General features: G+C 39.3%; 1 protein-coding gene across 6 annotated transcripts in view; it reads right to left on the bottom strand.

Moving 5' to 3' along the window:
- Positions 1-12490, bottom strand: part of MYO1B (myosin IB) — a 192318-nt gene that overhangs the window by 62963 nt on the left and 116865 nt on the right. For all 6 annotated transcript variants that reach the window (XM_069577880.1, XM_069577882.1, XM_069577885.1 and 3 more), the window contains exon 7: positions 11401-11464. In XM_069577880.1, coding sequence (XP_069433981.1) covers positions 11401-11464 — 64 coding nt within the window. The remainder of the gene's footprint in view (positions 1-11400; positions 11465-12490) is intronic.

Raw genomic sequence — 12490 nt, 5'->3', positions numbered from 1 at the left:
CCGCAAAACCCAGGCTCTCCCCAAAGCACCAAGAATCCCACCACGCTGCACAAGCACTGGGGGCCTGCTGCCCTCGCCTCACGGGGCCCCCAATGATGATGACGAACTGTTCAGTGCCACTCACCCAGTTACACTCCACAGCAAACTGTACTACTTACTTCAAGACATGAAATCAACTTCAGACCCCATGACAGGGACACACTGTGCAACAGCAACACGGCCAGCCTCATGTTTGGCACTTTTTGAACAAATGCTCACACACAATGGGGAGCTTAGAAACAGTGATGGCTCTAAGATTCAGCAGATAACAGTCACCAAGTTAATGAATGATATTCGCTTATGCAGTATGGAAAGGAATGCTGGCCAGTGTACTCCTTTCACCGCACATCCTGATATAATCAGTGATCACGATCACACTCAAATCTGAAACATAATATAACATGAGTTTAAAAGGAAAAGTGCAGGAGGGGAAGTACAAGGAAACTTTCACTGCCATTTTGCTCCCCATTCAGTACTTTTCATTTATTATCATACCTCCGCTGAAGTTGGTTTTACAAGCCCCATTTTGTAGATGAGAAAATGAGGCAACACATTGTTACTAAGTGACAGAGCCCGAATGAAAAGCTTTAGGACACTAAGGTATCCTGCTTATGTGCTTTATAATTTTCTTTCAAACAGAATGCTTAATCTATGAACACTTGGAAAGGCCGAGACTATTCTTCACAAAAAATGTTTGACTTCACCTAAGCAACTTGATCACAAAGTGAGGAGCTTTTTACTACGAAGCAGTTAAGGGTTTTACCACGTAAAATGCTTGGTCGATTACCCCAGAGCCTCTTATTTCTTTAAGACTTTTCTTTAAGTTATAAGCTTCAAGACAGAAAAGTAATCAGGAAAATGTTTGCTCCTGAATAATTTACTAGTGCTTAAAGCCATTCCCTATTCTATTTTTTAAATGTGCATGCACCAACATAACCTAACAGCATGAAGCCATATCAAATAATTACTCAAATGAATTCAATTCACTCTAAGGACTTGCCACCTGAACATTTAAATTTATTTAAGTGTTCCCCTGACTTAAGGCAAAGCAAAACACTGGCAGGGCCTCCTCTTTTGTTTTAGATGCTTCTGCCACCACTGCTAACAAGACTGCACCTCTGCTAACAAGACTTAATAAAAAGGAGTACAGGATGCACCAGATATTTAATAGAGAAAACAGTAAAATAATCTCCATATATTCCAATGAAGCTACATTCCTCCCTCAAGACATAAATCTAAGTTCATATTAAATTTTATTTAAGTGAAAGCATTCATCACTCAGTCGTGTCCGACTCTTTACAACCCCATGGACCATTGCCCACCAGGCTTTTCTGTCCATGGGATTTCCCAGGCAAGAATACTGGAGTGGGTAGCCAATCCCTTCTCCAGGGAATCTTCCTAACTCAGGGATTGAATTCACGTCTCCTGCTCTGCAGGCAGATTCTTTACTGTCTGAGCCACTAGGGAAGCCCATTTGATATCTGATATAAATTTAAGTTTAAAGGGAAGAAAGAAACCTATGAAGACATTCTAAAGGGGAAAAGCAGTGGGAAGGGACAAAGAAATCCTAAAATCAGAACTTCCCCCGACTCCACCATGATACTGACACCTGACTATTAACAGCACCAGAACAACTGAGGGGCTTTCTTAGTTTTGACTAATTACTTGCTAGGTCATAGCTGATACATGTGCCTTGCACTGAGACAACCTCCCTAAGGCACAAGAAATGAAAGAAGTAAAATGTCCATGTTTGCACCTGTTAAAGAAGAAAGTCTTTTAATAAGCCAAGGAATAAAAGAACAAGTAGTGGTTTCAAAGAAGAAGAAAAAAATTTCGCATTACTTGGAGTATAACAGATAAAGGATTAGACAGCAGGATCAAAGTTTCTTTACTTTATGTATAATCTCTTTTCCTGGACGAAAAAGAAAAAGAAATGGTCCAAGATCTTGATTAAAGCTTCTAGAAGAATCAACTTTGCCTGTTTTGCTTGTAAGGCAGGAATGACAATGAGCCCTGCTCCTCTCCACAGATACACACTAGAAAAAAGTGAGTGGCACTGAGGACTTCACAGGTGGCACAGTGGTAAAGAATCTGCCTGCCAATGTAGGAGACACAAGAGACAGGTTCAATCCCTGGGTCAGGAGGATCCCCTGGAATAGGAAATGGCAACCCACTCCACTATTCTTGCCTGGAAAATTCCATGGTCAGAGAAGCCTGGTGGGCTACAGACCATATGGTCACAAAGAGTCGGACACGATAGAGCAAATGCAAGTGCATGCACACACACGCGCGCACAAACACACACACACACACACGGCTTTTCCAACGGATCTATGTCCCTTCCCTAATGTGAAATGATACAGTTAGCAGTAATTAAGGACCTGCCACCTAAGAAACAACATTATCTCCATATGGACTCTGCTGCCTTGGATCACCATCCCTGAAGAAAAAATGTCAAATAACCAGTGATTTACTGGGCATCAGTTCAGTTCAGTTCAGTTGCTCAGTCGTGTCCGACTCTTTGTGACCCCATGAATCGCAGCATGCCAGGCCTCCCTGTCCATCACCAACTTCCGGAGTTCACCCAGACTCACGTCCATCGAATCAGTGATGCCATCCAGCCATCTCATCCTCGGTCATCCCCTTCTCCTCCTGCCCCCAATCCCTCCCAGCATCAGAGTCTTTTCCAATAAGTCAACTCTTCGCATGAGATGGCCAAAGTACTGGAGCTTCAGCTTTAGCATCATTCCTTCCAAAGAAATCCCAGGGCTTACCTCCCTCAGAATTGACTGGTTGGATCTCCTTGCAGTCCAAGGGACTCTCAAGCGTCTTCTCCAACACCACAGTTCAAAAGCATCAGTTCTTTGGCACTCAGCCTTCTTCACAGTCCAACTCTCACATCCATACATGACCACTGGAAAAACCATAGCCTTGACTAGACGGACCTTACTCGGCAAAGTAATGTCTCTGCTTTTGAATATACTATCTAGGTTGGTCATAACTTTTCTTCCAAGGAGTAAGCGTCTTTTAATTTCAGGATGCAATCACCATCTGCAGTGATTTTGGAGCCCCCAAAAATAAAGTCTGACACTGTTTCCACTGTTTCCCCATCTATTTCCCATGAAGTGATGGGACTGGATGCCATGATCTTTGTTTCCTGAATGTTGAGCTTTAAGCCAACTTTTTCACTCTACTCTATCACTTTCATCAAGAGGCTTTTTAGCTCCTCTTCACTTTCTGCCATAATGGTGGTGTCATCTGCATATCTGAGGTTATTGATATTCCTCCCAGCAATCTTGATTCCAGCTTGTGTTTCTTCCAGTCCAGCATTTCTCATGATGTACTCTGCATATAAGTTAAATAAGCAGGGTGACAATACACAACCTTGACGTATTCCTTTTCCTATTTGGAACCAGTCTGTTGTTCCATGTTCAGCTCTAACTGTTGCTTCCTGATCTGCATACAGGTTTCTCAAGAGGCAGGTCAGGTGGTCTGGTATTCCCATCTCTCTCAGAATTTTCCACAGTTTATTGTGATCCACACAGTCAAAGGCTTTGGCATTGTCAATAAAGCAGAAATAGATGTTTTTCTGGAACTCCCTTGCTTTTTCCATGATCCAGGGGATGTTGGCAATTTGATCTCTGGTTCCTCTGCCTTTTCTAAAACCAGCTTGAACATCAGGAAGTTCACAGTTCACGTAATGCTGAAGCCTGGCTTGGAGAATTTTGAGCATTACTTTCCTAGCATGTGAGATGAGTGTAATTGTGCAGTAGTTTGAGCATTCTTTGGCATTGCCTTTCTTTGGAATTGCAATGAAAACTGACCTTTTCCAGTCTTGTGGCCACTGCTGAGTTTTCCAAATTTGTTGGCATATTGAGCACAGCACTTTCACAGCATCATCTTTCAGGATTTGAAACAGCTCAACTGGATACTGGGCATAACTGATGGTAATTTCAATGAAAAACTTGGATTATGAACAAATGTTTGTTCATACATGGGGATATATATTCTAAAATCAACTCTACAGTATATTTTTGGAAATACACAACATAATCCTCAAGATTGACAATTAGGAAGTTTCACTAAAGACAAGCTTTAAAGTAAAAAAGATGGGGCAAATATCTTCTTACAAATCACTCCCTGTGCCCATGTATTATACTAAAAGAAAGCAGACACGGGTGCTCACCCCAGGGCTCTATCTCAGCCCGGGTCTCACACAGACCTCTGTGTGGCTGCATGTCCCAGACTTTGAGAACCCTCAAACACCTGGCATGACAGTTTTTCCCATATCTCCACCTCCATGCAGCATTTTCATTTTTAAGAAATCAGCTTAAAGTTCTAACTCAAACGTCAGAATCCTAAAGTGATAAATCAGTACCAACAATAGCTGGACATGTTGCATTAAAAGTTGTGAAAGGGCTCTCACTGTCTATACATAAAAAAACAACTTGGGGTTTGAAATACTAAGAAAATGTACCGTATTATCTACCTAATTAACTATGGTTTTTTTGCTAGAATCTGGTTCCATATATATAGCACTTACGCATTTTCACCATGGATTTTTTTCTAATACCAATTTAAAGTTTATCTAATAACTGAAAAATTACTCATGTGTCTATGTATTTGAATCTAAAATTTGATGCCCAACCCAGAAATAAAATTAATGAAATATCTAGTCCACAATATCTTATTATTATACACATTATTCTAATAAATCCCAATTCATTTCTTAATTTGAGGTTAATTTAGACATATGTGGACATCTGATTTCTTCTATAGTATTGTATGCAGTCTTATTTCACGATAAACATGCAGTCTTTTCTTTTCATGGTAAACATATTTTTATATAAGAAAGAATACCAAAGTAAAGATGAGACAAAGCATCTACTTTTATATACAGCCATCCATTACAGAGGAACAGAATTGTTCCCTGAAATTTCAGCTTTATTACTACAGATACTTTACAACCAATGGTGGATTATTTCTGTCTTCTGTAGGGGTATTAGATGTCAAAGTGCTAAAAAAGCCCAGCCTTGAATTATAAACTAGGTGATGTACTGCCTCAGTTTTTTGATGAATTTTGATTCTAAAGAAGACAGATTACAAACAGACCCTATTTATTTATAAAAACAGACCTTGATGAATAGTCACTAGCTCTTGAGAACTGATTTATGTACAGGAAAGTCCCCAATTCCACCTCAATACATAACACAGACAAACATACACACACACACACCCCAAAACCCAAAGCAGATTCAAGTTTCCTTTAGGAAGGGTTGTACAAGCAGTTCTGCTCCCAATCACCCACTCATCATCAATTAAGCCAAAGGTATAATGTAAAAGGAAGAAAAAAAGCTATAAGTCTCAAACAATTTAAAAAGAGTAAAATTATATTCCATATGCTACAAATGGCATGCGTGCACCATACATATGGATTAAACAGCATGCCATGAGATAGCACATAAATTAATTGCATCAAAAATTCAAAAGAAATGTAAAAGAAAAGGAATTCAAAGCAATTCCTTCTACCCAGCCCCCCCATCTTTCCAGTGAGTAAGGTGGGCATTTATTCCTGCTTTCTGAGTCCATGTGGAAGGATTTTCTGTGATTAACTCCCCAGCCCTGCAGACCCTTACTCACTCCTCCGCTTGGCAGGAGGAAATTCCCCTCTGAGCAGCGAAGTTTGGGGAAGAAATGGGCATGTGTGTACAGCTCAGTCCTCTGGTTCCCCACACTGTGCACATTCCGCTCCACTCCCCAGGGGCTGCTCAGTGTGGTTGATACCTGCCCACCTGCCAGAGGACTACTAGCACCCCTCTTGGTGATAAACCAAATCACTTTCTTCAACCTTGCCTCTACAGTAATAAAGCTGCCTTCTCTCCAGCTTGATTCCTATGCCTATCTCTCATGTGTTTCCAAACTGTGTGGGGAAAGCACATTACCTATTAGACCTCTGTCTTAGTTATTTACTTTCCACTGCATAGCAAAGGCCCCAAAACCTACCAGCTTAGACCAGTATCATTTATTAACTCATGAATCTGAGAGTCAGTTTGTAGTTCTTCTGATCTAACCCAGGTTGGCTGGCAGCTGGCTGACCTAAGATGCTCTCAACTCATATGTCTGCTGGTTCATTCCATGCGTCTCTCATCATCCAGCTGACTCACCCAGGTTCATGCACATAAAGGTGATGAGCGAGTTCCCCAGAGAAGCAAGAGAGGACAAGTCCCAGCACAGAACCAATTTTCAAGTCTGTAAATGCACCATATTTGTGAACTGTTCCAGTGACCAAAATAAATCTCCCAGCCAAGCCTTATGTCATTGAGAGAAGGGACTACTGCAGAGGGTGGATCCAAGCTAAAAAATTGTTGTGGCCATTTCTGTAAATGATCTATTGGGTTTAGGCTACTTAAAATAAAATGGTCACCATTTCTTTCCACACTCTTCCCACTGAGAGGTGGAATCTACATCCCCCAGCACTGAAACTGAGCAAACTTGTGCCTACATGGACCTAAGAGTGTCAAAGTGACACTGTACGATTTCCCAGGTTCCTCAGGCTTCTTTCTGGTTCTTTCAGAACATGGTCTGTCAGTATGTTCCCTTTTGGGGCACTCCCTCTCAGAACCTCGCCGGCCTGCTGTGAGAAGCCCACACCACCCATGGCCACAGGTAGATGGCTCTCAGTCTAGCTGAGCCCAGTCCTTGGATGATCCCAGCCCAGGAGCCTGACATGTGAATGACAAAGGCTTCAGAGGACTATGACCCCACCATTTGTGTAAGTCTTCCCCAATACTAGGGACGTCCATGCAGCTGAAGCTCCATATGCTGCGGTGACAAGCCAGCTCTGCTGACTCCATCTGAATTCTTGCCCCACAGAATCCAAGAGCATATGACAGGGTGTTGTTTTACTCCACTAAGCCTGGGGTGGTTTACTGGGCAGTAATCATAACTGGACCACACACCAACTTCAACATTTGCTTTCATTCATAATCACAGGATTGCATTACTTCTTTCAAGCTGAAGAGACGTCGGCAACAGAGGAAGTTTGATTACCAACAACTCTGTTAGCCTTTCTGGGATTTAGAAAAAGTATTTTTAAATGATTAGCATATAATTTTTGGATAAAATTATCCAATGAAGCAGTTTTATTATTCAATAAATTTCTCTATGTCAAACTGTACTTGTTATACACTAGGTGCTTACATGTAGTTAATTCAACAATTATATAATAGACGTCAGACACTATTTTAGTTACTGTCATTCAGCAACCATACAAAGTCTCTGTTATTATAGGGTATATATTAGTCTGGGAGCTAGAGACCATCAACAAATAAGTACAATGAAAAGAAACTAACGTTTACTGAGTGCTTACTTCATGCCAGGCCCTGTTACAAGCGCTTTGGATGTTAACAAATTATTCACAACTCATCACAATTCTATGACATCAGCACTATTACCCTCATTTCAAAGATAAAGAAATGAAGGCAGAGAGAATTAAGTAACTTGTCTTTTTGTTTAGACATTGGCACCCACATGATAAATCACTGAGAGCTGCATACGTAAGCTCATGGATATGCCCCAAATAATAAAGCAGGAAAACAGAGCCTACCTATATTTAACCAATTCCATCCTTGTCTCCAGCATTTACTGAGCACCTACTGTATGCCAGATATCACCCTAGGCTCCTGATAAGTTACTGTAAACAGGACAGTCTTGTCTCCCATCCTTACAGTTCCCTCTGGTATATATGCACACTTGAAATCTTGAGGCTTCTTAGTATTGGATTACCAAAAATTTGCTCAGGTTTTCCTGTAAGATCTTACGGAAAAGCCCAAATGAACTTTCTAGCCAACCCAATATCTGTATGTTATTCTTCTTTTAGGAAATAAAATCCCTTGAGACTTGTACCATATTTTCTGCACAGTCTGAATTGCCTTTTACTGCCATAACTATAAAAAAGTATCTATGGCTATTAATAAAAGCAACAGGTTTCCAAACATTCTAAGTTCACAACATTAGGCCCAAAATCCTCAAAGGTAAATGTATAAATTTTATGAGATCAATAAGAATTAACAAAACAGGAGAAACAGTATTCCACATCAGCCAAAAATCTGGATATGCATCCATATTTTAACTTCTCTACTGAAGTAAATGTTTGCCATTTTCTATTTTTGTAACACCTCTCTCCTAATGACACTAATCTCAGAAACACATAGCTTTCAAATGAGCTGAAGACAAGTTTTACAGCAAACCTCTCTTAGAAAGACAGAGTAAGTTATTGGGCTTTCCTCCCACCCCTTCCTAGGTACACAATGGGCTCAAGTGATCCTATGACTTTTTCAAGGTAATAATTAAGCCAAAGCGACTTACACTTTTACTAGCTGGCTGCTAACAAAGCAAGCAATACAGACTTTCTACAAAACGGCAAATCTTGTCTTCTTTTAACTAAGATCACGGCATCCAGTCCCATCACTTCATGGCAAATAGATGGGGAAACACTGGAAACAGTAGCTGACTTTACTTTCCTGGGCTCCAAAATCACTGCAGATGGTGACCACAGCCATGAAATTAAAAGATGCTTACTCCTTGGAAGAAAAGCTATGACCAGCATAGACAGCATATTAAAATGCAGAGACATTACTTTGCCAACAAAGGTCCAACTAGTCAAGGCTATGGTTTTTCCAGTAGTCATATATGAATGTGAGAGTTGGACTATAAAGAAAGCTGAGCGCTGAAGAATTTATGCTTTTGAACTGTGGTGTTGGAGAGGACTCTTGAGAGTCCCTTGGACTGCAAGGAGATCCAACCAGTCAATCCTCAAGGAGATCAGTCCTGAATATCCACTGGAAGGGCTGATGTTGAAGCTGAAACTCCAATACTTTGGCCACCTGATGCGAAGAGCTGACTCCTTTGAAAAGACCCTGATGCTGGGAAAGATTGAAGGAAGGAGGAAAAGGGGACGACAGAGGATGAGATGGTTGGATGGCATCACCGACTCAATGGACATGAGTTTGGGTAAACTCCAGGAGCTGGTGATGGACAAGGAGGCCTGGCATGCTGCAGTCCATGGAGTCGCAAAGAGTCGGACACGACTGAGCGACTGAACTGAACTGAACAAAACAGCAGATCTTGTTTTCTTTTCTGGGTACAAGAAGCTAACTTTTAGCAGCTTGGTGAGAACAAGAATGGGTTTACCCATGGCTTTATACTCCCTTAAGACAGCAGTCAGCAGGTCCCTGTGGCCACCTATGAGTCAGTCCTCTGTCTATACTGGGTGAAATTTCCTGTTCTCACCTCACCACTAATGTTTCCCTCTCCTTTTCAAAGCAAAGGATACTCTAAAATACCAGGGTGTTCCCACTACCACAAATTTCAATATAATTTCATTGTGGGAACAAATGGTAACAGAGTCCATCTGAAACCCATTCATGATGATATATTAATCTTCACTGGAAATGAATTGAGTGTTTACTATTTATTCTCCATGGATACTGCAAGAACTAGGGACAGGAAGACATTTGTGTTTGAAATTTGAAACTTCAAAATGTAAAACCCAAGTGATTTTCTAATACTTTCTAATCTAAGTCATCCTTAAATATTTTCCTAGAGTCCTCAGGAGTAACATAGGTTCAGTCATCTCAGAATGTTCTATAATACAGTTCATTTATTCTCATTTTCAAAATAATGTGCTATTCAATTAATAACTAGAGCTAATTTCTCTTATAAAATACAAGTGCCATAAATGTGTTAAAATTATCTTTCAGAATAAAAGTTAATCATTTCTTAAAATGGTAGTCTTAAAATTGAGGCTACCTTTTCCTGTATAGCTCTCACCAATTGGCACACACTGTGAAGGAAACTTGCCTAACAAACTTGGCAGGGTTATAATCATTTGCTTTTGGTGGCATCATAAATGGTTTGCATGAGTACTTCTGCATCCTTATTTGACATTTGAAATCATTTAACATAAGTAGCACCACGTAGCCAATTTCACTTCAGATTAAAACTTCATCTTCAGGATGTTTCCCCAGTAACAATACATTTTTGCAAATATGGATAATCCCAATTGATAGTACACAAACTAAATTTAAAAATTAAATTATTTTAAAACTACAAATGGTAGAAATGGGAAGAACCATGGAATTCATCCAAGTCAACTCTATTGTTTCCAAGATGAAGAAACTCTAGCCCTAGAAGTTTACTCTATGAGTTGTGGTTTTTAAAAAATTCAGCTGCATGGTGTGTCCAAATTCTAAAAACACTCACTTTGGAATCAAATGGCATTCCTCTGGTTCTAGAGTTTTTCAGGAAGATCTCAGGGGCCACCTGGGGGTCTAGGGGTTCTGGCAACTCATATCCTCTTTAACCAGATCAGGCCTTGTTTTATTTGTTTTATATTTGGAGTAAAATTTCATTTGGAGAAAGAATGCCACTACTATAACAAAAAGCAGTGCTTCAGATATCTGAGCAAATTTGCTTTTGTCTAGTACAGGCTTAGACTGCTTTCATTCTAACAATTCCAATAGCATCTTAGGGCAGAGAAGAGCTAGGGGAAGGTGGGGAGGTGGGGTGGCTCAGCAGTGTGGCCCTCAGAAAAACAAGAGGGTAGCCAGGCTGTGGCTCCCACTGGATGGGCACAAACCCTGAGTTGTCATCTTACACATCCCAAACGAATCAGACTAAATCAATACGAGCAGAGATATCAGGACAGTTCCAAAGCATGGATGAAGGGGCCTCATTGACAACAGGTACAGACCACTGTGTCCCCCGAGAAAACTCTGCACCTGGGATGCTGAGCAGACTGACCTGATTTTGTTCCTTTTTTTCACCTTTGACAGAGAATGCTTCACTACAATCACAAATCATGACTAAAGAAAACTAAATAAATCTGTTTCAACCTAACAGGTGTATCACATTTCAATTATCTAAATACACTAAAAGACAAAATTTCTTAAAACCTGAAGAACAGGTTTATCTCATCCTATCAGATAAATGTTATCTCAAAAAATTATTAAAATCAATTATTATTTATGGGTTTTTTAACCATAATTTTGTTAAAGAAAACAACTGTTGAAGAATCTTTTTTATTACTGGATTGGCTACAGAATATAAAATACAGTTGGGCTAACATTTATTTCTTTAGCAGATTTCTAAAAAGTTTCTCAAAGGCAAAGACTCTGATCTTTTAAAAAAGATTTGGAAATTAAATATGATAAAAACAATCTAAAATGCATAGGTTAAAAAACTAAATGTAAGAACAGGAAATGTATCCTTATAGCTATTTCTTAAAGACCCATTATCTAAACTATTCTATTTACATATTAATATATATTTTACTATTCTGAACTTCTTTAAAATACTCACAGTTACTTATCACTCCTCCCAGTGGATCGCCTTTAAAATCAAATTCAATATCCATATATTTGCCCTGCAAAAGAAAGAATTTGTGAGTTAAGTTCACCTCAAAATAGTCAGTCTGTATTTTAAAACATAGCATAATAAGCCCTTTATACATTGGTTTAAATGTAATGAAGAAGGACATAGTTTATGTAACCATGATGCAAAACAACATGCCTCCATAAATAACTCATACTAAACACTCTTATTAGCTCAAACTGAACATATCTCATTGCTAATTTAAGAATACATCTTTCAGCCATCATAAGACTTTTCCATTTCAGATATGTGCTTCAAAGCTCTCAATGGTGTGTGTATTCAATCCAAAAATGAAAAACAGAAAAAATAAGTATTTCTTGCATAGGCACTAGCTAGGAATATAAATTATTTCAGTTTTATAGGCAAAGTATGTTTTAAGCCATGACTAGACATTTCAGACAGACTGGTTGGTAGATAAAATGGAACACTTCAAGTTCTGTTTTTATATCTACTCAAATCAAATGAATGATTATGTGTTGTGACCACCTCAGAATCAAAGACTGATCATTATTATTCTTTTTGGCTCTTGATCTAGATTATATAGCAATATATAACCCATGCTGCAGATGGATGGACCCATGTATATAGATAGAATCTCAAATATACAGGAATACACGTAGAGTCTCTCATACTTTGATTTGTAGAGAAGAATCTCGAATCATCTGGTTAAAGAGTAACAAATATATCAGAATAACCGACAGTTGTTTTTTGTTTGGAAAAGTGTGTGTTGATCTAATAAGTTGTCTGGTTTTATTTCATGTTCTACCTTAGTCAGATCTATGGTTTATAATTCTCCCAGAGAATTAATTTAATTATATTTTTCAAAATAATGGTAAAGGAGAAGAAACACGGTCACATGGCACACAATCAATGATGCAATTTGTGACTTTTTATTAGATTGTGAACGCTCCCCCGCCTTCTTCACTGTCATGGGTCATCTGGCCTCTTTAAGTCTTCACTTACTCATTACGAAAATGTCTATCAAGCAGCTCCTAGATACTAACGTAGACACAAGGGA

Source organism: Ovis canadensis, chromosome 2 (genome assembly GCF_042477335.2).
Source record: "Ovis canadensis isolate MfBH-ARS-UI-01 breed Bighorn chromosome 2, ARS-UI_OviCan_v2, whole genome shotgun sequence".
NCBI classification, from domain to species: domain Eukaryota; kingdom Metazoa; phylum Chordata; class Mammalia; order Artiodactyla; family Bovidae; genus Ovis; species Ovis canadensis.
The sequence above is the reverse complement of the archived record's forward strand: the minus strand, read 5'-3'. Positions and strand labels throughout refer to the sequence as shown.